This window comes from Chiloscyllium punctatum, chromosome 30, assembly GCF_047496795.1.
Source record: "Chiloscyllium punctatum isolate Juve2018m chromosome 30, sChiPun1.3, whole genome shotgun sequence".
NCBI lineage: Eukaryota > Metazoa > Chordata > Chondrichthyes > Orectolobiformes > Hemiscylliidae > Chiloscyllium > Chiloscyllium punctatum.
In genome coordinates, this window is record NC_092768.1 from 1,208,962 (window position 1) to 1,232,538 (window position 23,577).

A 23,577-nucleotide genomic window follows, 5' to 3' on the forward strand; every position below is an offset into this window, starting at 1 on the left:
CCCTCCCTCCTCCTCTCCCCCTCCCCCCTCCTCCTCTCCCTCTCCCCCTCCCTCTCTCCCCCCTCTCTCTCCCCCTCTCTCTCCCCCTCTCTCTCCCCCCTCTCTCTCCCCCTCTCTCTCCCCCTCTCTCTCCCCCTCCCTCTCCCCTCCCTCCCTCTCCCCCTCCCTCCTCCTCTCCCCCTCCCCTCCTCCTCCCTCTCCCCCTCCCTCTCCCTCTCCCTCTCCCCCCTCCCCCCTCTCTCTCCCCTTCCCTCCTCCTCTCCCCCCCTCCCTCTCCCTCTCCCTCTCCCCTTCCCTCCTCCTCTCCCCCTTCCCCCCTCCTCTCCCTTTCCCTCCTCCTCTCCCCCTCCCTCCTCCTCTCCCCCTCCCTCCTCCTCTCTCCCTCCCTCCTCCTTTCAGTATTCACAGAGGTGCTCATTGATTCAATCCCAATGCGCAGGGTCACAGAGGAGAATGGCAACTCGGTGATTGGCTCGTTCAGAGAGTGGGTGTGGATGTGACGGGTCCAATGGCCTCAGCTGGTGGAATGGCTGTCTTCCAGACCTTCCTTCTTGTTTTCAGCTTCGTGCCCGATTTGTAAAAGTCCTGAAAGACCCTGAAGGTGTTTTATGACAGTAACCGCCCAGATTGGGAATTATCGATATCATTATCCCTTCACTGTCCTGGATCAAAGTCCTGCCCTGTCCACACAGACTGCAGTGGTTCGAGAAGGCAGCTCACCCCCACCTTCTCAACGGCAACTTGGGACGGGCGATAAATGATGAAAAGTCAAAACGCCACTGCCCGTTAACTCTGCGCCATTCAGTTACAATCCCGACAGCGTTGGAAGTGGGCCATTCGGCCCAGCGAGTCCACACCACTCCTGAGGAGCTTTCCACCCACACCCTTTACCCAATATCTCCCATGGCTCACCCACACACCCCTGAACACTATGGGACAATGTAGCACGGCCAATCCACCCTAACCTACACACCCCTGAATACTATGAGACAATTTAGCACGGCCAATCCACCCTAACCTACACAACCCTGAACACTATGGGACAATTTAGCACGGCCAATCCACCCTAACCTACACACCCCTGAACACTATGGGACAATTTAGCACGGCCAATCCACCCTAACCTACACATCCCTGAACACTATGGGACAATTTAGCACGGCCAATCCACCCTAACCCACACACCCCTGAACACTGTGGGACAATTTAGCACGGCCAATCCACCCTAACCTACACATCCCTGAACACTATGGGACAATTTAGCACGGCCAATCCACCCTAACCTACACATCCCTGAACACTATGGGACAATTTAGCACGGCCAATCCACCCTAACCTACACATCCCTGAACACTATGGGACAATTTAGCACGGCCAATCCACCCTAACCTACACATCCCTGAACACTATGGGACAATTTAGCACGGCCAATCCACCCTAACCTACACATCCCTGAACACTATGGGACAATTTAGCACGGCCAATCCACCCTAACCTACACATCCCTGAACACTATGGGACAATTTAGCACGGCCAATCCACCCTAACCTACACATCCCTGAACACTATGGGACAATTTAGCACGGCCAATCCACCCTAACCTACACATCCCTGAACACTATGGGACAATTTAGCATGGCCAATCCACCCTAACCTACACATCCCTGAACACTATGGGACAATTTAGCACGGCCAATCCACCCTAACCTGCACATCCCTGAACACTATGGGACAATGTAGCACGGCCAATCCACCCTAACCTACACATCCCTGAACACTATGGGACAATTTAGCATGTCCAATCCACCCTAACCTACACATCCCTGAACACTATGGGACAATTTAGCATGGCCAATCCACCCTAACCTACACATCCCTGAACACTATGGGACAATTTAGCACGGCCAATCCACCCTAACCTACACATCCCTGAACACTATGGGACAATTTAGCACGGCCAATCCACCCTAACCTACACATCCCTGACCACTATGGGACAATCTAGCACGGCCAATCCACCCTAACCTGCACATCCCTGGACGGAAACCCACGCAGTCATCCAAGGTGGGGATTGAACCCAGGGTCCCTGGCGCTGTGTGGCAGTGGTGCTAACCACTGAGCCACCGTGCCACCCTTTCCCAAAGTGAAGACTGCAGAAATACATTGCAAACCACCTAGCCTCGTGACTGTTTAATACTGACAACCATGAAAAGCTGCCTGTCTCAAGGCAGAGTAGTCACAAGCATCCGAGTCAGAGCAAAGAGAGTGTAATACTCAAACTAAAGGATACGAGACACAACGTGTACTGATGTATTTGATGGGTGAGTGACCGTACATGCAGAGTGACCTTGGAGGCGAGTGGGATGCGAGGGTGTCTGCTAATTGAGCCACCGTGCTGCCCCAAACTCAGCTGGAAATTCGGGTGCTTTGTGAACCTGGGGTCACCTTTGTGCCATGAACTGACCCAGAGGGATGAGGATAATTGTTTGGAACGGTTTCACTGATCGGAGTTTCTTATTGATCCCCAAAAGGAGCAGGTGCCACTACGAGCAGTTTCTGAAGAAAATGGATTGAACACAAGGTACAGTGTCCATCGCCCGTGATTGGTCACCCACCCCCTTCCTTAACGCTACCAGCCGTAAAAGGCTGGCTGCGCTGAATCGCCGCTGGAGACCAGCCTGACCCTATCGAGGGGGTGGAAAAGCACAGCGGGGTCAGGCAGCATCCGAGGAGCAGGAGAATCAACGTCTCGGGCATAAGCCCCTCGTTCTCCCACCCCTTTGGATGCTGCCTGACCCTGCTGCGCTTTTCCAGCCCCACACTCTCAACTCTGATCTCCAGCATCTGCAGTCCTCACTTTCTCCCAGCCTGACACTGCGCAGGTTCCCCACACTTTGGTTTTCTCAATGGCGTATCACGCTTTTATCTTCCTTCCGTAGGGACTGTGAGGAGAAACCCCGTCAGACCTAGCAGCACTGGCATCCAACGTGGGAACCGATCCCAAATATTGCACCTTTTCACCAGGAAGAATTCGCCCTAAAGGAAAAGGAAGTGACACCCTGGGCTGAGGGGGGGGGGGTGAGGGTATTATCGCCAAACGGTTCGTCCAGAGAGCCTGCTAACGTTCCAGGGTTCAAATCCCAGAATTTGGGTTCGAGGATGAATCTCGGAATGAGCGTCTCCTGGTGGCCATTAAAGTCTGGAGCAGAAAGCCATCTTGTTCGGGATTGGCAGCAAATCCTGTGTGTGAGTCCAGCCCCAGAGCCTCCTAACTGCTCTTTGAGGAATTAGGGATGGGCATTGACTGCTGACCCAGCTAGTGACACCCACATGCGGTGAAAGATTACATTTTCTTCAAAAAAAGGAGGTGTGGAAGAGTCAAGAAGCAACTGGCCAAACTCAGGAACACTAATCCAGTGAAGGGTCTCATCGGTGCTAACCATAACGCGACCTCCGTCCACTGACTCCTGTCCCCCACCCCCTTGTTTCATAAGGCCATTGCAATGGGAAAAGCTGTCTGCCTCAGTGAAAATCTGACCCTTGCAATTTAAAATGAAACTTCTCCAATAATAAAAACCTCGTGGAGCACCGGTTAACGTGGTCGTGTGATTAATCGATTATGTTGGTGTTTTTCAGTGCGTTGTTACACTTTATCTAACACAGTGGTTCAACCAATTCCTTTCTGCATAAGCAAACAATTCTCATCGTAACATGCGTTAAACAGCTGTGGGATTGGCCGTTCGGCCCTTCAAACCTGTTCCACCAATCGTTATGTCACAGGGAGACAGGATTGTGATGGAGTCATTTAGTCGACTTGTCTTTACAGGTCAGTGCGTTCAGTGTCAGGAGTTGGGAGGGTCATGGTGTGGCTGTAGAAGCTCAGCTCACTTTTGGTTTTACTGAATTCGATTCTGGTCTCCTTCCTATCGAAAGGTGTTGTGAAACTGGAAAGGGTTCAGAAAGCTTTTGAAGGATGTTGCCAGGGTTGGAGGGCCTGAGCTACAGGGAGAGGCTGAACAGGCTGGGGCTGTTTTCCCTGGAGTGTCGGAGGCTGAGGGGTGACCTTATAGAGGTTTACCAAATTATGAGGGGCATGGAGAGGATAAATAGACAAAGTCTTTTCTCTGGGGTGGGGGAGTCCAGAACTAGAGGACATAGGTTTAGGGTGAGAGGGGGAAGATATAAAAGGGAAACAAGTGGGGACTTTTTCACTCAGAGGGTGGTGCGTGTATGGAATGAGCTGCCAGAGGATGTGGTGGAGGCTGGTACAATTACAACCATCTGGATGGGTGTATGAATAGGAAGGGTTTGGAGGGATATGGTCAAGTGCTGGCAATGGAACTAGATTAGATTAGGATAACTGATCCGCATGGATAAGTCGGACTGAAAGGTCTGTTTCTGTGCTGTACATCTCTATGATTGATTATCCAACTCGATCAGCCTCTTGTATCTATTCCCCCCCATCGTACATTGTTTGATCTCTTTAGCCCAAAGGTGCTGGACCCAATCCTTCTTGAAAACGTTCCAGTGATTTGGAGTCGGCTCTTTTCTGTGGTCAGGAATTCCCGCTCCTCTCCCCATCTCAGTCCCGAGCGGTTTAGACTGTGACCTCCTGGTTCTAGACTCCCCGCTCGACGGGAACGTCCTCCCTGCATCGAACCTGTTCTGGATTTGACGGGTTTCTCTGAAGATGCCAGCCCTCATTCTTTGGGAGATCACATGGCAGTGAGCGCCAATAGGCTGGAGGTGCTCAAAACACAGTGCAACCAGGAGGAGGGGAGGCTGATGGGAAACACGAAAGGACTCTTACACTGGCCACTGGCTTGACACACAGACACTGGGAGGTCACATCAAGACACTGTGGTCCACCTATCTCCCGACTCCAGCCTGAGATTTTTTTCCTGGTTATTTAGTAGACAGTGAAGGAGCTCAGTTCTCCTGTGGACAATATAGAACTGGCTGTGGATTCCTTTCTCTAAGGCAGGAGGCCACGGGTACTGAGGAACATATGTAAGGCTTTCATAGAAATCATCATCATCAAATCCCGACAGAGTGGAAGCAGGCCATTCGGCCCCTTTAATCCACACTGATTCTCCGAACACCCAATCCCCATGGCTAGCCCACCTAACCTTCACAACCCTGAACACAACGGGACAACTGAGCATAACCAATCCACCCTGACCTGCACATCTTTGGACTGTGAGAGGAAACCAACGCAGACACGGGGGGGGGGGGGGGGGGGGGGGGGAAGAATGTGCAAACTCCACACGGACAGTCGCCCGAGGGCTGGGATCGAACCTGGGTCCCTGGCGCGGTGAGGCTGCGGTGCTAACCACTGAGCCACTGCACCGCTTTGTGCGGGGTGAGCGGGTTCGCCAAGGTAAATGCGGGGGTTACAGGGACAGGGTGGAGGGTCGGCGCAGCCTCGATGGGCCGAGCGGGCTTGTCGGGATATTCCGTGACTTCAGGGTGGGAAACGCAGGTCCCCGAAGACGCGCACACACACGGTGTGGGGGGGGGGGGAGAGTCTGTGACAGGAATGGCTTGGCAGTGGTGCCACCTGCCAGTCTGAGGTGCCCACATTCTGACCGGGCCAGGATTGGCAGCTGAACTAACACTCAGCATGGACGGGCAAAGGCATCTCACAAGCCGGGTGTGCTCGGTCAGAAGAAAAGTACATTGAAAACATTGGCGGTTTGGCAGATGAAAATAAATACCATCCTTTGCCATCCCTGGGTGCGGCCTGTGACCAACCTCCAGCCCAGATTACCCCCCCCCCCCACCCCCTCCCCTTCCTCCGTGTGTCCAAAGAAAGCCCACCTCCTTCGATCTACGTGCTTCCCCTGCCCAGCGGTCTGCCTCAGCGCTCCCTGGTCTCTCCCACAGCATCCTTCCTGTTAAGTCATCCCAGGATACGAGATGTTCCAACAGGATCGCCTCTCATTCCTTCACACGCGAGGCGAGCTCTCGCTCAAACGGACATACGTTCTGCCAACAAAATGTGACCGAAGCTGTGGACGCCACCCCAGTTGGCACGGCCGCACCAACTTTATAAACACCGCGTGCGCACGATCCCCCCTCCTGCCTCCCACTCCTCTGCAATAACTCGCAACTTTCCGCTCACTTCCCTCATCACTTGGCCTGACCTGTGAACCAACCTTTTCAGGTTCATGTATCGGGACACCCAGATCCCTCTGCACCTCCGAGTCCCGCGATCGCTCGATGCTTAAACATGGTCGCTTTTCTATTCCATCCCGAACGAGGGGTGAATGGATTTGAATGGAATTTATTGTCACGTTTACTGAGGCACAGTGAAAAGCTCGGTCAGGTTGCATCGGAATCGTCGACTTCCCCACCTCCTGATGGCTGCCTGGCTCGCTGTGCTCTTCCAGCCTCCTGCCTGTCTCCCTTGGGTTCCAGCATCTGCAGGTTTCATTCCCCCCCCCCCCCCCCCCCACCCCACCCCCAACCTGCTGTGTCGACATTCCCATCCACTTGGACCCTGCCCTCCCAAGTCCTGGGACTAGACTGTAAATAATTGATGGCCCAGGGATCAGCACTGGAGGACACCACCCATTACCCCCTGCCAACCCCACTCCTGCTCTGCGCTCCTATTGGCTAACCAATTCCCTATCCATGCCAACATTATGAGCCCTTACTTTTCCTTCAGATTTTTGAACTTTGCCCAATGTCTAATGGGAATCTAAATCTCTTCCCCACGTTCCCCCTTCCTCCACACGGTTTGCGACTTCCTCAAAGAACTCCAACAGCTGAATAATTTCCCTTTCACAAAAGCATGGTGACTCAGCCCGATATCACTGAGGCTTTCCGAGTGCCATTTTTACGAATAGATTCCCACATGAATGGATGTCAAGCTGACTGGCCTTAGCTTCCCACTTGTTTGAAAGGAAGAGTCACATTTCTGTTTTTCAATATGGGGGGGCCTTTCCAGGCATCAATTGAACATCAAACCCAATGCATCTGCCTGTGTGCAGCATTCTTTATCATTCTTCCGCCCAATGGATCCACACCAACCCTCCGAAGAATAGCCCACACCTCCCCCCCATATTTACCCCTGACTAATGCACCTAACCTGCACACTTCTGAACGCTCTGGGCAATTTAGCATGGCCAATCCACCCTAACCTGTACATCCCTGAACACTATGGGACAATTTAGCACGGCCAATCCACCCTAACCTACACATCCCTGAACACTATGGGGCAATTTAGCACGGCCAATCCACCCTAACCTAAACATCCCTGAACATTATGGGACAATTTAGCATGGCCAATCCACCATAAACTACACATCCCCGAAACACTATGGGACAATTTAGCATGGCCAATCCACCCTAACCTACACATCCCTGAACACTATGGGACAATTTAGCATGGCCAATCCACCCGAACCTACACATCCCTGAACCCTATGGGACAATGTAGCACAGCCAATCTACCCTAACCTACACATCCCTGAACACTGTGGGACAATTTAGCATGGCCAATCCACCCTAACCTACACATCCCTGAACACTATGGGACAATTTAGCACAGCCAATCCACCCTAACCTGCACATCCCTGAACACTATGGGACAATTTAGCACGGCCAATCCACCCTAACCTACACATCCCTGAACACTGTGGGACAATTTAGCACGGCCAATCCACCCTAACCTACACCTCCCTGAACACTATGGGACAATTTAGCACGTCCAATCCACCCTAACCTACACATCCCTGAACACTATGGGACAATTTAGCACGGCCAATCCACCCTAACCTACACCTCCCTGAACACTATGGGACAATTTAACACGGCCAATCCACCCTAACCTACACATCCCTGAACACTATGGGACAATTTAGCACAGCCAATCCACCCTAACCTACACATCCCTGAACACTATGGGACAATTTAGCACAGCCAATCCACCCTAACCTACACATCCCTGAACACTATGGGACAATTTAACACGGCCAATCCACCCTAACCTACACATCCCTGAACACTATGGGACAATTTAGCACGGCCAATCCACCCTAACCTGCACATCCCTGAACACTATGGGACAATTTAGCACGGCCAATCCACCCTAACCTACACCTCCCTGAACACTATGGGACAATTTAGCACGTCCAATCCACCCTAACCTACACATCCCTGAACACTATGGGACAATTTAGCACGGCCAATCCATCCTAACCTACACATCCCTGAACACTATGGGACAATTTAACACGGCCAATCCACCCTAACCTACACATCCCTGAACACTATGGGACAATTTAGCACAGCCAATCCACCCTAACCTACACATCCCTGAACACTATGGGACAATGTAGCACGGCCAATCCACCACTAACCTACACATCCCTGAACACTATGGGGCAATGTAGCATGGCCAATCCACCCTAAGCTGGATTTAGTGGGTGGCACGGTGGTCAGCACTGCTACCTCACAGCACCAGAGACCTGGGTTCAATTCCCACCTCAGGTGGGAGTTTCCTCTGGATGCTCTGGTTTCCTCACACAGTCCAAAGATGTGCAGGTTCGGGTGGATTGGCTGTGCTAAATTGCCCGTAGTGTTAGGTAAAGGGGCAAATGTAAGGGAATGGGTCTGGGTGGGTTGCTCTTCGACAGGTTGGTGTGGACTTGTTGGGCCGAAGGGCCTGTTTCCACACTGTAAGTCATCTTCTCTGCGCATCGTTGGCCTGTGGGAGGAAACCAACGCAGACACGGGGGGAGAATGTGCAAACTCCACACAGACAGTCGCCCGAGGCTGGAATCGAACCCGGGTCCCTGGCGCAGTGAGGCAGCAGGGCTAACCACCGTGCCACCCCATGAGATGGGAACGCAGGGAATGGAGTAGGCCGTTCAGTCTTTCCAGCGTGCCATACAATCATAGTGGATCGAACACTTCAATGCTTTTTACCCACCCCATCCCCAGAATCCTCTCTCCCTGGTCACCGGAGATCTTCCAATCTCAGCCGTCAACTTCCAATGCGACTGAGGCCAACACGGCCCTCTGAGGTTAGAGCCTTCCAGAGCTTCGGAAAACCCTCTGAGTAAAAATAAATTCTCCTCACTTCACCTCTCACTGCTTAACCCCAGAGAATACCGACACAGTTTCCCCCATCTCTCTTTAGTGGAGACTCCAGCCACCCTGAAATAAGCTGAGTGAATCCTCGGAGAATACAGAAGTTGGGAAGCGTTGCTTCAGTTAGTTTCACAAGGCACTGGGAAGACCACATTATTGTGGTCCTGTACTGTGTACCACCTTCAGGAGTAACATTGAGAAGGTTCACTCGATCGATTCCAGAGATATGGGGATGTCTTGTGAGGAGAGGTTGAACACTTTCGGCCTATAGTCTCTAGCATTCAGAAGAATGAGAGGAGATCTAATTGAGGGATAGAAAATACAGTATGCAAACAGACCCTTCAGCCCAACCAGACCACACCCAATACAATCCCAAACTAAACTATCCCCACCTGTCTGCTCTAAGCCCATATCCCTCTAAACCTTTCACACACTTGATTAGGTTAGATTCTCTTCTGTGAGGGAACAGGCCCTTCAGCCCAACAAATCCATACCAGCCCTCCAAAGGGTAATGGGCAATTGAGCATGGCCCACTCACCCAGACCTGCACACCTTTGGACTGTGGGAGGAAACTGGAGCAAACCCACATAGGAGAACGTGCAAACTCCACACCGACCAGTCACCCGAGGCAGGAATCGAACACGGGTCCCCGGTGCTGTGAGGCAGTACTGCTCACCGCTGAGCCACTCCAAATACTTACCCAACTAGTTTTAAATGTTGTAATTGTGGAGAAATTTGGAACGAGAGATCGTCGTTTCAGGATAAGGGAGGAGCAGATTTGAAACGAGGAGAAATTATTTCTCTCAAACAGTCGTGAATGAGTGGATTTTACTATCCCAGAGTGCCAGAATGCTGGGGCAGAGAGTAAATTTAAGGAGGGACAGAGTTTTAATTATGTACGGGTTGATGGGTTATGGGAGAGCAGGCAGGGGAGTGGAGTTGAGGTTGAGATGAGATCAGCCATTGTCGTATTGAAAGGCAGGGCAGGCTCAAAGGGGCAGAATGACCACCACCTGCCCCCCACCCCCCCTCTTATGCTCTTGCATGCATTACACTCACTCGATAACAATAATATCCTTCCTGAGAGAGAGAGAGAGACCAAAACTGCAAGCAGTAAATAAAATATGATCCCCTGCTACACTGAACAATTAGTTTTGACAACAGCAGGACAATACAATAGATGCTTTGAAAAAAAACAGAAAGAAAAACAATTAATAACCAGGAGACTAGAGTTCCCCCAATTGTGTTACTATGGGAGGACTGATCTCTGAGCTGGCTGTGCAACCAAAACAAAAGGCTATTGAGTCTTTATGCGTCATTGGAACTGAGACAGAGTGTGCTGAATGTTGCAAGAGAATTTACTGTGCCTAATCAGTTAGTGTGTTAAAGTTGTAAAAGAATTTTTATTACCTGGAATTTGGAGCCCAGTACCAGGATATCGAATCCATGGTAACATTAATGGTCCATATAAATGTCCACACATATCCTAATCTATTGGTATTGTTACAATCCCAGGTTTGACCTGTAATCTGTGTTACAAACTCGGGCAAAACCAGTTTATATTATGATCCTGGAGTGAGACCACTGTCTGTATTTTTAACCGGAAGGCACTCATAGAATCATAGAGATGTACAGCATGGAAACAGACCCTTCGGTCCAACCCGTCCATGCCGACAAGATACCCCAACCCAATCTAGTCCCACCTGCCAGCACCCGGCCCGTATCCCTCCAAACCCTTCCTATTCATACACCCATCCAGATGCGTTTTGCAGTGTAATGGACAGGCCAAACGAATTAGATTCATTGTCACACATACCGTATCCCTCTAAACCCTTCCTAGGCACATTCCCAAATGTTGCGATTGCACCAGCCTCCAGCACTTCCTCAATAAATGAGGGGAATGAAGAAGGAAGACCTTTGGAACATCAGTCTTTCCGACCCAGTCCATGCCGGTGCCTAGTCTCAGGTGGATCCACCGAACCGAGAGCTGGCCCCACCTTCGGCTGCCGGCTCTTGGCCACTGAGCCCACACTCCAAAGGTCCCTGAACACGGCTGCCAGGGGCCAGGCACCCGAGTCCCACTTCAGCTGCCAGGTGCCGCCATCTTGAAGAGCCCACCATCGCCCTCCCCCAGTCACCAGAGGGAGCTCTGCTGCCGCCGTGGCCCCGATCGCCGGGGGGGAGGGGGGAAGGGGGGGTGGGAAACATCTTGACAACCGCCGCCGGGAGAAACCGGGTCCACTGCGCTCCGCCTGCCACCCGCTCTCGCTGCCACACCGATGGTAATCAACCCCGCCACCGGCAACAGGGAGGAAAAGAAATGAACGAACAGGAAAAGGAAACACAAGGTAAAGAGCAGAAGCAAAACTGAACCAAAGAAGGAAAGCAACACGGTGGGGGGGATGGTTCCACAGCCCCCCTACCCTGGGGGCAAGAGGCTACTCACTGCCCTGTCATCCCACTGCCATCAAATACTGTCATTGTACCAGCTTCCCCTGGCACCTCATTCCATACACGTACCACCCTCTGTGTGAAAAAGTTGCCCCTTATATATCTTTCCCCTCTCACCCTAAACCTATGCCCTCTAGTTCTGGACTCCCCCACCCCAGAGAAAAGACTTTGTCTATTTACCCTATCCATGCCCCTCATAATTTTGTAAACCTCTATAAGGTCACCCCTCAGCCTCCGACGCTCCAGGGAAAACAGCCCCAGCCTGTTCAGCCTCTCCCTGTAGCTCAGATCCTCTAACCCTGGCAACATCCTTGTAAATCTTTTCTGAACCCTTTCAAGTTTCACAACATCTTTCCAATAGGAAGGAGACCAGAATTGCACACAATATTCCAACAGTGGCCTAACCGATGTCCTGTACAGCCGCAACATGACCTCCCAACTCCTGTACTCAATACTCTGACCAATAAAGGAAAGCATTCCAAACGCCTTCTTCACTATCCTATCTACCTGTGACTCCACTTTCAAGGAGTTATGAACCTGCACTCCAAGGTCTCTTTGTTCAGCAACACTCCCTAGGACCTTACCATTAATTGCATAAGTTCTGCTGCACCTCGCATTTATCTGAATTAAACTCTACCTGTCATTCCTCAGCCCATTGGCCCATCTGGTCCAGATCCTGTTGTAATCTGAGGTAACCCTCTTCGCTGTCCACTACACCTCCAATTTTGGTGTCATCTACAAACTTACTAACTGTACCTCTTATGCTCGCATCCAAGTCTTTTATATAAATGATGAAAAGTAGAGGACCCAGCACCGATCCTTGTGGCACTCCACTGGTCACAGGCCTCCAGTCTGAAAAACAACCCTCCACCACCACCCTCTCTCTTCTACCTTTGAGCCAGTTCTGTATCCAAATGGCTAGTTCTCCCTGCACCCCATGTGATCGAACCTTGTTAACCAGTCTCCCATGGGGAACCTTGTCAAACACCTTAGTCCAGATAGACAATGACTGTCTTCACCAAACATCTTTGTCACTTCTTCAAAAATCAAGTTAGAGAGACATGATTTCCCAATTCATAAAGTTGACTCTCTCTGATCTGTTCTTGCCTTTCCAAATACATGTAAATCCTCAGGATTCCTTTCAACAACTTGCCCACCACCGACGTCAGGCTCACTGGTCTAAAGTCCCCTGGCTTGTCCTTACTGCCTTCTTAAACAGTGGCACCACGTTAGCCAAGCCCCAGTCTTCCAGCACCTTACTCGTGACCATCGCTGATACAAATATCTCAGCAAGAGGCCCAGCAATCACTTCTCTAGCTTCCCACAGAGTGCTGGGGTACACCTGATCAGGTCCTGGGGATTTATCCACCTTTATGCGCTTTAAGACACTTCTCCTTTGTAAAACAGTCCTTCGAATTTGGTTTGTGATCTTGTTGGAGACCAATACTGTCTTACGGAATTTAAAATGGACAATGTTCAAATTCCAAGCAACTTATGGAAGTGAATAAACCCACAGGATTCCATGGTTCTCAATCGCATTGTTCATGGTTTTTAGGCAGGTCCATAATAATCGCAACTCGTATTCTAATATTCAGAATTAACATGAGGTAAATATGGGTTAACAGGCAAACTGGGGTTGAGAATCCTGCAGATTGCAGACTGAAAGTCAATCACAGTCAACACAAATTCCTCAGAACAACACCACCGCTCCCCCCCACCACCCCCAACCTCATGTTAGTGACATTTTAGGTCATCAAATCTCATTAAAACTGTCTTAGAGATTCAACAAGGGATTTCAATTCCTCACCTATGAAGATATAGCCTCAAAGCCTCCAGATTCATCCAAGCGATAGCAGGTCCAAGAGACTTGAAGTGTGAGGATACAGTAAACCTCAGAACTTTCACCAGTGTTCCCGGATTGAAAGAGTCAGCAATAATCCTTTCGGGAATAAAGTGCTACCTGAGATGAAAGGGACAGGGACAAACTGTTATAAAGAAATCAACAGCAACATGTCAATCGGCCACGCCTTGGGGAAAGACGGGGTCAAAACTCTGTAAGCAAACCACTTTAGCATCTGCTTGGTAACCTGCTGTGTTGTGACAAATGGGCTATTAAGATTACCTGCATGTGGAAAGTCCTCAGGTGAAGGAATTGGTGGGAGGACAGGCTGTGTTCAAACAGACGGCAAACACTGAATGTAACAGCAACAGAGGAGCTACTCCTGATAAGAAAGTAAGCTACCGGCTTGGTGACGCCAGCAATAATGTCATGCCATGAGCTTAAGAAGGTCCAATAGGAATCCAACTTCGGGAATCTTTAGCAGCAGAACTCTGGAGAATCGCACTGTGCAAGGATCGAACTCTGGGCTCTTGGTTGGAATGGTAACTAAATCCCCCCCCTTAATCAGTCAAAAATCACACGACACCAAGTTATAGTCCAACGGGTTTATGTGAAAACACCAACTTTCAAAGCGCTGCTCCTTCATGTGATGGAGGTGAGTAACGAAGTCCTTAGACACAGAATTTACAAGGAGAAGATCAAAGGGTTTGACTCCCTTACTGGAGGGACCTTGTTTTGGTTGCGACATGCAATGAAGTTTCAATAGTTGTTTTGACTGCCTGTGAGATTTCTTAATGAGCAACCGAATTAAAGGTAATTTACACAAAACATTTGGTGTTCCCTGGGTGGCCTTCAATGTGAAGCATCACTCTGTTAAAACGATAAGATATTGGAGCAGAATGAGGCCATTTGGCCCATTGAGTCTGCTCTTCTATTCGATCTTGGCCAATAGGTTTCTCAACCCCCATTCTCCCGTCTTCTCCCCACATAACCCTTGACCCAAAGTATTCTCAAAAACCCAATCTGAGCCGGAAAATGTCATTTCTGTGGTGATGTTATTTCCTGTGGTGAAGTCACTTCCTATTCTTTTTCTCGGGGGGGGCGGTAGATGGGTTCTAACTTGATGTGTTTGTTGGTACATCCACCACCCCCCTGAGAAAAAGAACAGGAAGTGACATCACCACAGGAAATGACATCACCAACCCAAAGAAACCCAAACATATAAATAGAAAGCAGGAATTATCAGGAGTGCTTCGCCCGAGGCCCACTGATCTTCTCAAAAAAGATCAGGTCAATTCGAGGCGGTGAACTGAGACGCCGAAAAGGCACAGAGACAGGTTCAGGGGTCAGAAATGAAAGGTCAAGGAACTGGGTAAAAGGGTGAAGTATTGCATCAGACACAGCCCTAGCAACAAGTATCATTCCAAAGGCTGATGAGAGATTGATGTGTTGTCACAGTTTTCCAACCAGAGGCAGTTTCTGTGGGACCCAGACAAAACTCAAGGACGCAAGAGGTCATGTAATTCCGATTGGAGGGTGAAACTGCATGCCCTTTGGATCAGATCCAAGGAATGTGATTATAATCCCGACCCCAGCCACACTCAGCTCCTTGCATCCAGTCCTGGTACAAGCTGCAGGTGGAGATTCGGTGCAACCCCAACTGGCAATCGACCAGTAACCGGGCCATAAACCTGCTGTTTTTAACAAAGTGAGTCAAACAAACAGCAGAATTTGAAACTACTGTTCGGGTGGGGGGGGGGGTGGATAAACTCGAGAGAGCCAGGGTTAGGACCTAGCTCCTGAAGTGTCAGAGAGGCATGACGTGCTGTTTCGATACACATTCGTGAGGGCTGGAACGAGAAACTGAGTGAAAGCTGGATCCCAGCCCCCTGTTGATTCCCCATATCCCTGTGACGATTCCCCAGTTGATTCCCCATATCCCTGTGACGATTCCCCAGTTGATTCCCCATATCCCTGTGACGATTCCCCAGTTGATTCCCCAGTTGATTCCCCATATCCCTGTGACGATTCCCCAGTTGATTCCCCATATCCCTGTGACGATTCCCCAGTTGATTCCCCATATCCCTGTGACGATGCTTAGAGAGAGAGAGAGTTGATTTGGAAGAGCAGTTTACAAAGTTAAAAATCGCACAGCACCAGGTTATAGGCCAACAGGTTTGTGTGGAAACACGAACATCCGGAGCACCATTCCTTCATCGCAACCACCTCCCAGATAAACCTGTTGGCCTATAACCTGGTGCTGTGTGATTTTTACCCTAGAGAGAGAGCGAGAGAGAGAGAGAGAGAGCGCTAGAGAGAGGAAAGGAGTAGTCATGTTGAGGTTGTACAGGACATTGGTGAGGGCTCTTTAGGAATACTGTGTCCACTTCTGGTTGCCTGGTTATGGGAAGGATATGATTAAACTAGAGCGAGTTCAGAAAAGATTTACCAGGATGTTACCGGGTATGGAAGGTTTGAGTTATAAAGAAAGGTTGGATAGGCTGGGACTTTTTTCACCAGAGCTTAGGAGGTTGGACGGCGACCTGAAAGAAATTTATAAAATAATGAGGGGTATAGATAGAGTGAATGGTAATTGTCTTTTCCCTAGGATGGGGGCTTTCAAGACCTGGGGACACATTTTTAATGTGAGAGGAGAGAGATTTTTAAAAAGGCAGGAGAGGCAAATTTTGAGACGCAGAGGGTGGTTCGTGTGTGGAATGAACTTCCAGAGGAAGTGGTGGATGTGGATACAATTATAATGTTTAAAAGGCATTTGAAGAAGTACATGAATAGGAAAAGTTTGGAGGGATATGGGCCAGGAGCAGGCAGGTGGGATTAGTTTAGTTTGGGATAATGCTCGGCACAGACTGGTTGGGATGAAGGGCCTGTTTGCGTGCTGGATGACTCTATGATTATGAATATGATTCTACAGTTCAAGGACAATAAGAGCATCTTGGTAAACGCGTTCTTGGAGGAAGAAATCTGTCAGACTTCCTGTACAGAATCTTTCACAGGCGATAATCCCAATGGGCGCAGGTTTTGGAACAACGAGATTCAGATTTAGGAACTGTGTAAACTGATAACTGCAAATACGAGCCAAACTGACCCTAGCCTTTTGGTTTTGAGCTTTCGGTAAGCTGTGAAGCCGATCATTGGAAACTGTGTCGCGAGCTTTTGCACATGAAGGGCAGAGTCAGTGTCAGTTCTGAGTGGAAGTGGAGTAACAATAGGCCGCTCCATCAGGGGTCATTGTACTAATGTTGGCACCACCCTCTCAGTCAGGGATGGCAGAAGTCTATACATTCAGCACCAGTCCTTCATCAGGTGACTTTAGAGTTTGTGTACTGCTTAATACGACGACCCTGTGTCTTATTGTACAAATAACCACGCTGATGTGTGCAAACCATTTTGAACTCGACCCCAAATGCCCAGGCGCATAGTAACAATGGAAGTGGTCAACATCAGGAAGAGAAAATGTGACTTCCGACGTGACAGATTTAGCTACAGGAATCGGACTGGCAAGATACATGAGGTCAGCGTCGCCCTATAAAGGGAACGTATGGAAGACATAAAAGATTTTGAGCAACTGCAGAGGTTAAGGTTCTGCTGGATAGTCAGAGAATAAAAATGGATATTAAAAGCATGAAGGGGTATACTTGGTGGGAAAATATCTGGATTGGGGAATACACAACTCCTTGGGCTTGCATTATTTCCCTACTTGTTGTTGTTATTCTGTAAACTTAGATGTATCTTACTTTTAATGACTGTCACATTTCAATGTTGATGTTGTAAGAAATACAGAGCTGAAAATGGAGTTAGTTTATGATAACCTGATAACTGGTGTAGCATAGGGCTCTTTCACAGTGATAGTTAATCTTCCTCATTGGCATGCTTATGACCTGATTTTGTTTTGTGATTTATTTGCTGATCATTATTTTGTAATGTGTATGCCTGCAGTGCGTACAGAAGTAGTGCATTTTACTCAACTTGCTAACGATGTCGCAACTCAACTTGGATGTAATCCGATGGGATGGAAAACGGCCAGTTATATGAGTGTTTGTTCATCATGTTAAAAATAGTGAACAAAGAGAAGGGGATATGATACTGTAAACCACAGACAAACTGCAGTTAAAGCCCATTGTAAATGTGAAGCAGTTGCTGTAAGTTGGAACTTTTAACGAATAAGTCAGGGATGTTTTAAAAGGGAACCATCCACCTTATCTCCAACCACTGGAAACATCCAGAGGAAGGCAACTGAAGCAAATTACTGCCTATTGGCGGAGTCAGAAAGGTCAGCTCAGCAACAGAATCTGGGGACAATGACAACTGCACTGTCCTTCCAGTCTATCCCTCTGCCATAGCCTATTCGTTTACCCTGTTAGTGTGTGTGTGTGTGTGTGAGACTGTGTGTGCATGCATGCGTGTATGAGACTGTGTGTGTACGTATGTGTGTGTCTGTGTGTAAGTGCTAGTTTGTATGAGACAGTATGTCTATATGTGTGTGAGACTGTGAGTATGGGCGTATGAGACTGTGTGTGTGAGACTGTGTGTGTTTGTATGTGTGTGAGACTGTGTGTGTATGTGTGTATGAGACTGTGTGTGTTTGTATGTGTGTGAGACTGTGTGTGTATGCGTGTATGAGACTGTATGTATGCATGTGTGAGACTGTGTGTATGCGTGTTTGAGACTCTGTGTTTGTATGTATGTGTGTGTATATGCGCGTATGAGACTGTGTGTACGTGTGTGAGACTGTGTGTATGCACACGTGACACTGTGTCTATGCGTGTGTGAGACTGTGTGTAAGTGCTAGCGTGTATGAGACAGGATGTGTATATGTGTGTGAGACTGTGTGTATGCGCGTATGAGACTGTGTGTATGTGTGTGAGACTGTGTGTATGCGCGTATGAGACTGTGTGTATGTGTGTGAGACTGTGTGTATGCGCGTATGAGACTGTGTGTATGTGTGTGAGACTGTGTGTATGCGCGTATGAGACTGTGTGTATGTGTGTGAGACTGTGTGTATGCGCGTATGAGACTGTGTGTATGTGTGAGACTGTGTGTATGCGCGTATGAGACTGTGTGTATGTGTGAGACTGTGTGTATACGCGTATGAGACTGTGTGTATGTGTGTGAGACTGTGTGTATGCGCGTATGAGACTGTGTGTATGCATTTGTGAGACCGTGTGTGTGTGCATGTGTAAAGTGGAGTTTATAAGAGATATCGAGTTGTTATCATTGTGTTGTTGACCAATGATTTATTGCTGTTTAACTGCATTTCGAGTCTATTCCTTTGTAATAAATAGTAATTCTTGCTCAGTATAGAAACCGGGCTCATATTTTGTATTAACCTTGGCTGGAAGTTCAGGGAATATGTGGAAATTTGCAAACTGTAAAAAAAGTTTAACTTCTGTGACGACTCTAGGGGTAACAGGCTCAACTTCCAGCGTGCCACCCCAGCCAAGAAAAACAGCCAAAATCTTCAAATTGGAGCAAGACCATGCAGGAGAGAAATTGGGAAGCAATATCCGACCGCAGAGTGCAGCAGGGATTTGGAATGGTGTTTCTCAAAAGGCAGCTGATGACAGGAAATGGCTGAAGTTGTTGAGACACTGTTTCACTGTTAAGGAGACCACAAGTGTGGTCAATGTTGCGAAAGGTGGGCCAACTAAACGTAGTGGCGTGGCAAGGCGTGACGTGTATGTATGTGTGTGTATATGCGCGTATGAGACTGTGTGTACGTGTGTGAGACTGTGTGTACGTGTGTGAGACTGTGTGTATATGTATTTGAGACTCTGTGTTTGTATGTATGTGTGCGTATATGCGCGTATGAAACTGTGTGTACGTGTGTGAGACTGTGTGTATGTGTGTTTGAGACTCTGTGTTTGTATGTATGTGTGCGTATATGTGCGTATGAGACTGTGTGTACGTGTGTGAGACTGTGTGTACGTGTGTGAGACTGTGTGTATATGTATTTGAGACTCTGTGTTTGTATGTATGTGTGTGTATATGCGCGTATGAGACTGTATGTACATGTGTGAGACTGTGTGTACGTGTGTGAGACTGTGTGTATGCATGTGTGACACTGTGTCTATGCGTGTGTGAGACTGTGTGTAAGTGCTAGCGTGTATGAGACAGTATGTGTATATGTGTGTGAGACTTGTGTGTATGCGCGTATGACACTGTGTGTATGCGCGTATGAGACTGTGTGTATGCGCGTATGAGACTGTGTGTATGCGCGTATGAGACTGTGTGTATGCGCGTATGAGACTGTGTGTACGTGTGTGAGACTGTGTGTATTGTGAGAATTGCTCACTGCAATGGGCAGGGTGGGGGCCAAGGCAGAGAGATACTGGACACTTGGAAACCCCGACGTGAAATTCCAAGAGGGATCCGGCTCTCCGTTTGCTCCTCTGGACCTCCGTCCCATGTAGGGACTGACAACATCTCCAGGGAACACATGCCAAACCCATCGTACCACTGTGCCAACCTCCGCCATTCTCTTACAGCTCGCCACTCCACTGTAAGGGGCACAGCGTCAGCTGAGGAGAGGGAGACCTCCAGATGCAGGGTGAGTGTGGGTTCGGCACAAGACCTCTGGGGGGTGGGGGGCACAGTGAGTTGGGCACAGAGGTGAAGAGATGGCAGCAAGAGAGCGGTGACTCTGATATTGGTGCATCCAGCAGCAGAGCACTCTTTCAGTGATATTGGTTTATTCACAAACTGGTCAAAACGGCGAGGGATTGTGGGGATGCTCATCAGCTTTTTACTGCAATTTACTGTAAAATACAAAGGAGAACAAACCAGTCACTCACTCACTCACTCAGACACCCACTGAGACACTCCGACAACTACCCCTGCTAAAATAATACGAACAGTGCTGCTGGTAGCCACCTCAAAGACCGAGACTTACCACACTCTCACCTGTCTCTCTCAGCACTCTCTCACCTGTCTCTCTGAGCACTCTCTCACCTGTCTCTCTCAGCACTCTCTCGAATGTCTCTCTGAGCAATCTCTCAAATGTCTCTCTCAGCACTCTCTCACCTGTCTCCCTCAGCACTCTCTCACCTGTCTCCCTCAGCACTCTCTCATCTGTCTCCCTCAGCACTCTCTCATCTGTCTCCCTCAGCACACTCTCACCTGTCTCCTTCAGCACTCTCTCACCTGTCTCTCTGAGCACTCTCTCACCTGTCTCTCTGAGCACTCTCTCACCTGTCTCTCTCAGCACTCTCTCACCTGTGTCTCTGAGCACTCTCTCACCTGTGTCTCTGAGCACTCTCTCACCTGTCTCTCTGAGCACTCTCTCACCTGTCTCTCTCACCACTCTCTCACCTGTCTCTCTCAGCAATCTCTCACCTGTCTCTCTGAGCACTCTCTCACCTGTCTCCCTGAGCACTCTCTCACCTGTCTCTCTGAGCACTCTCTCACCTGTCTCTCTCAGCACTCTCTCACCTGTCTCTCTGAGCACTCTCTCACCTGTCTCTCTCAGCACTCTCTCACCTGTCTCTCTGAGCACTCTCTCACCTGTCTCTCTGAGCACTCTCTCACCTGTCTCTCTCAGCAATCTCTCACCTGTCTCTCTGAGCACTCTCTCACCTGTCTCCCTGAGCACTCTCTCACCTGTCTCCCTGAGCACTCTCTCACCTGTCTCTCTGAGCACTCTCTCACCTGTCTCTCTCAGCACTCTCTCACCTATCTCTCTGAGCACTCTCTCACCTGTCTCTCTGAGCACTCTCTCACCTGTCTCTCTCTGAACACTCTCTCACCTGTCTCTCTCAGCACTCTCTCACCTGTCTCTCTCTGAACACTCTCTCACCTGTCTCTCTCAGCACTCTCTCACCTGTCTCTCTCTGAACACTCTCTCACCTGTCTCTCTCAGCACTCTCTCACCTGTCTCCCTCAGCACTCTCTCACCTGTCTCTCTGCGCACTCTCACCTGTCTCTCTGAGCACTCTCTCACCTGTCTCTCTGAGCACTCTCTCACCTGTCTCTCTGAGCACTCTCTCACCTGTCTCTCTCTGAGCACTCTCTTACCTGTCTCTCTCAGCACTCTCTCACCTGTCTCTCTGAGCACTCTCTCACCTGTCTCTCTCTGAGCACTCTCTCACCTGTCTCTCTCAGCACTCTCTCACCTGTCTCTCTGAGCACTCTCTCACCTGTCTCTCTCTGAGCACTCTCTCACCTGTCTCTCTCAGCACTCTCTCACCTGTCTCTCTGAGCACTCTCTCACCTGTCTCTCTCAGCACTCTCTCACCTGTGTCTCTGAGCACTCTCTCACCCACCTCTCTGAGCACTCTCTCACCTGTCTCTCTCTGAGCACTCTCTCCCCTGTCTCCCTCAGCACTCTCTCACCTGTCTCTCTGAGCTCTCTCTCACCTGTCTCTCTCAGCACTCTCTCACCTGTCTCTCTCAGCACTCTCTTACCTGTCTCTCTCAGCACACTCTCACCTGTCTCTCTGAGCACTCTCTCACCTGTCTCTCTGAGCACTCTCTTACCTGTCTCTCTGAGCACTCTCTCACCTGTCTCTCTGAGCACTCACTCACCTGTCTCCCTCAGCACTCTCTCACCTGTCTCTCTCAGCACTCTCTCACCTGTCTCTCTGAGCACTCTCTCACCTGTCTCTCTGAGCACTCTCTTACCTGTCTCTCTGAGCACTCTCTCACCTGTCTCTCTGAGCACTCTCTCACCTGTCTCCCTCAGCACTCTCTCACCTGTCTCTCTCAGCACTCTCTTACCTGTCTCTCTCAGCACACTCTCACCTGTCTCTCTGAGCACTCTCTCACCTGTCTCTCTGAGCACTCTCTTACCTGTCTCTCTGAGCACTCTCTCACCTGTCTCTCTGAGCACTCTCTCACCTGTCTCCCTCAGCACACTCTCACCTGTCTCTCTCAGCACTCTCTCACCTGTCTCTCTCAGCACTCTCTCATCTGTCTCTCTGAGCACTCTCTCACCTGTCTCTCTGAGCACTCTCTTACCTGTCTCTCTGAGCACTCTCTCACCTGTCTCTCTGAGCACTCTCTCACCTGTCTCCCTCAGCACTCTCTCACCTGTCTCTCTCAGCACTCTCTCACCTGTCTCTCTGAGCACTCTCTCACCTGTCTCTCTGAGCACTCTCTTACCTGTCTCTCTGAGCACTCTCTCAGCTGTCTCTCTGAGCACTCTCTCACCTGTCCTCTCTGAGCACTCTCTTACCTGTCTCTCTGAGCACTCTCTTACCTGTCTCTCTGAGCACTCTCTCACCTGTCTCCCTCAGCACTCTCTCACCTGTCTCTCTCAGCACTCTCTTACCTGTCTCTCTCAGCACACTCTCACCTGTCTCTCTGAGCACTCTCTCACCTGTCTCTCTGAGCACTCTCTCACCTGTCTCCCTCAGCACTCTCTCACCTGTCTCTCTCAGCACTCTCTCACCTGTCTCTCTCAGCACTCTCTCATCTGTCTCTCTGAGCACTCTCTCACCTGTCTCCCTCAGCACTCTCTCACCTGTCTCTGTGAGCACTCTCTCACCTGTCTCTCTCAGCACTCTCTCACCTGTCTCCCTCAGCACTCTCTCACCTGTCTCCCTGAGCACTCTCTCACCTGTCTCTCTGAGCACTCTCTCACCTGTCTCTCTCAGCACTCTCTCACCTGTCTCTCTCAGGACTCTCTCACCTGTCTCTCTCAGCACTCTCTTACCTGTCTCTCTGAGCACTCTCTCACCTGTCTCTCTCAGCTGTCTCTCTGAGCACTCTCTCACCTGTCTCTCTGAGCACTCTCTCACCTGTCTCTCTCAGCACTCTCTCACCTGTCTCTCTGAGCACTCTCTTACCTGTCTCTCTGAGCACTCTCTCACCTGTCTCTCTCAGCACTCTCTCACCTGTCTCTCTGAGCACTCTCTCACCTGTCTCTCTCAGCACTCTCTCACCTGTCTCCCTCAGCACTCTCTCACCTGTCTCTCTCAGCACCCTCTCACCTGTCTCTCTCAGCACTCTCTCACCTGTCTCTCTGAGCACTCTCTCATCTGTCTCTCTCAGCACTCTCTCACCTGTCTCCCTCAGCACTCTCTCACCTGTCTCCCTCAGCACTCTCTCACCTGTCTCTCTCAGCACTCTCTCACCTGTCTCTCTGAGCACTCTCTTACCTGTCTCTCTGAGCACTCTCTCACCTGTCTCTCTCAGCACTCTCTCACCTGTCTCTCTCAGCACTCTCTCAC

At 49.8% G+C, this 23,577-nt stretch overlaps 1 protein-coding gene across 1 annotated transcript in view; it reads left to right on the forward strand.

Annotated features, from left to right (window-relative positions):
- Positions 1-3,596, forward strand: part of LOC140455055 (uncharacterized) — a 63,355-nt gene extending 59,759 nt beyond the window's left edge. Inside the window, exons 10-11 of the mRNA XM_072549722.1 lie at positions 2,532-2,581; positions 2,940-3,596. Coding sequence (XP_072405823.1) covers positions 2,532-2,581; positions 2,940-2,970 — 81 coding nt within the window. The 3' untranslated portion in view covers positions 2,971-3,596. The remainder of the gene's footprint in view (positions 1-2,531; positions 2,582-2,939) is intronic.
- Positions 3,597-23,577: the final 19,981 nt, after the last annotated feature.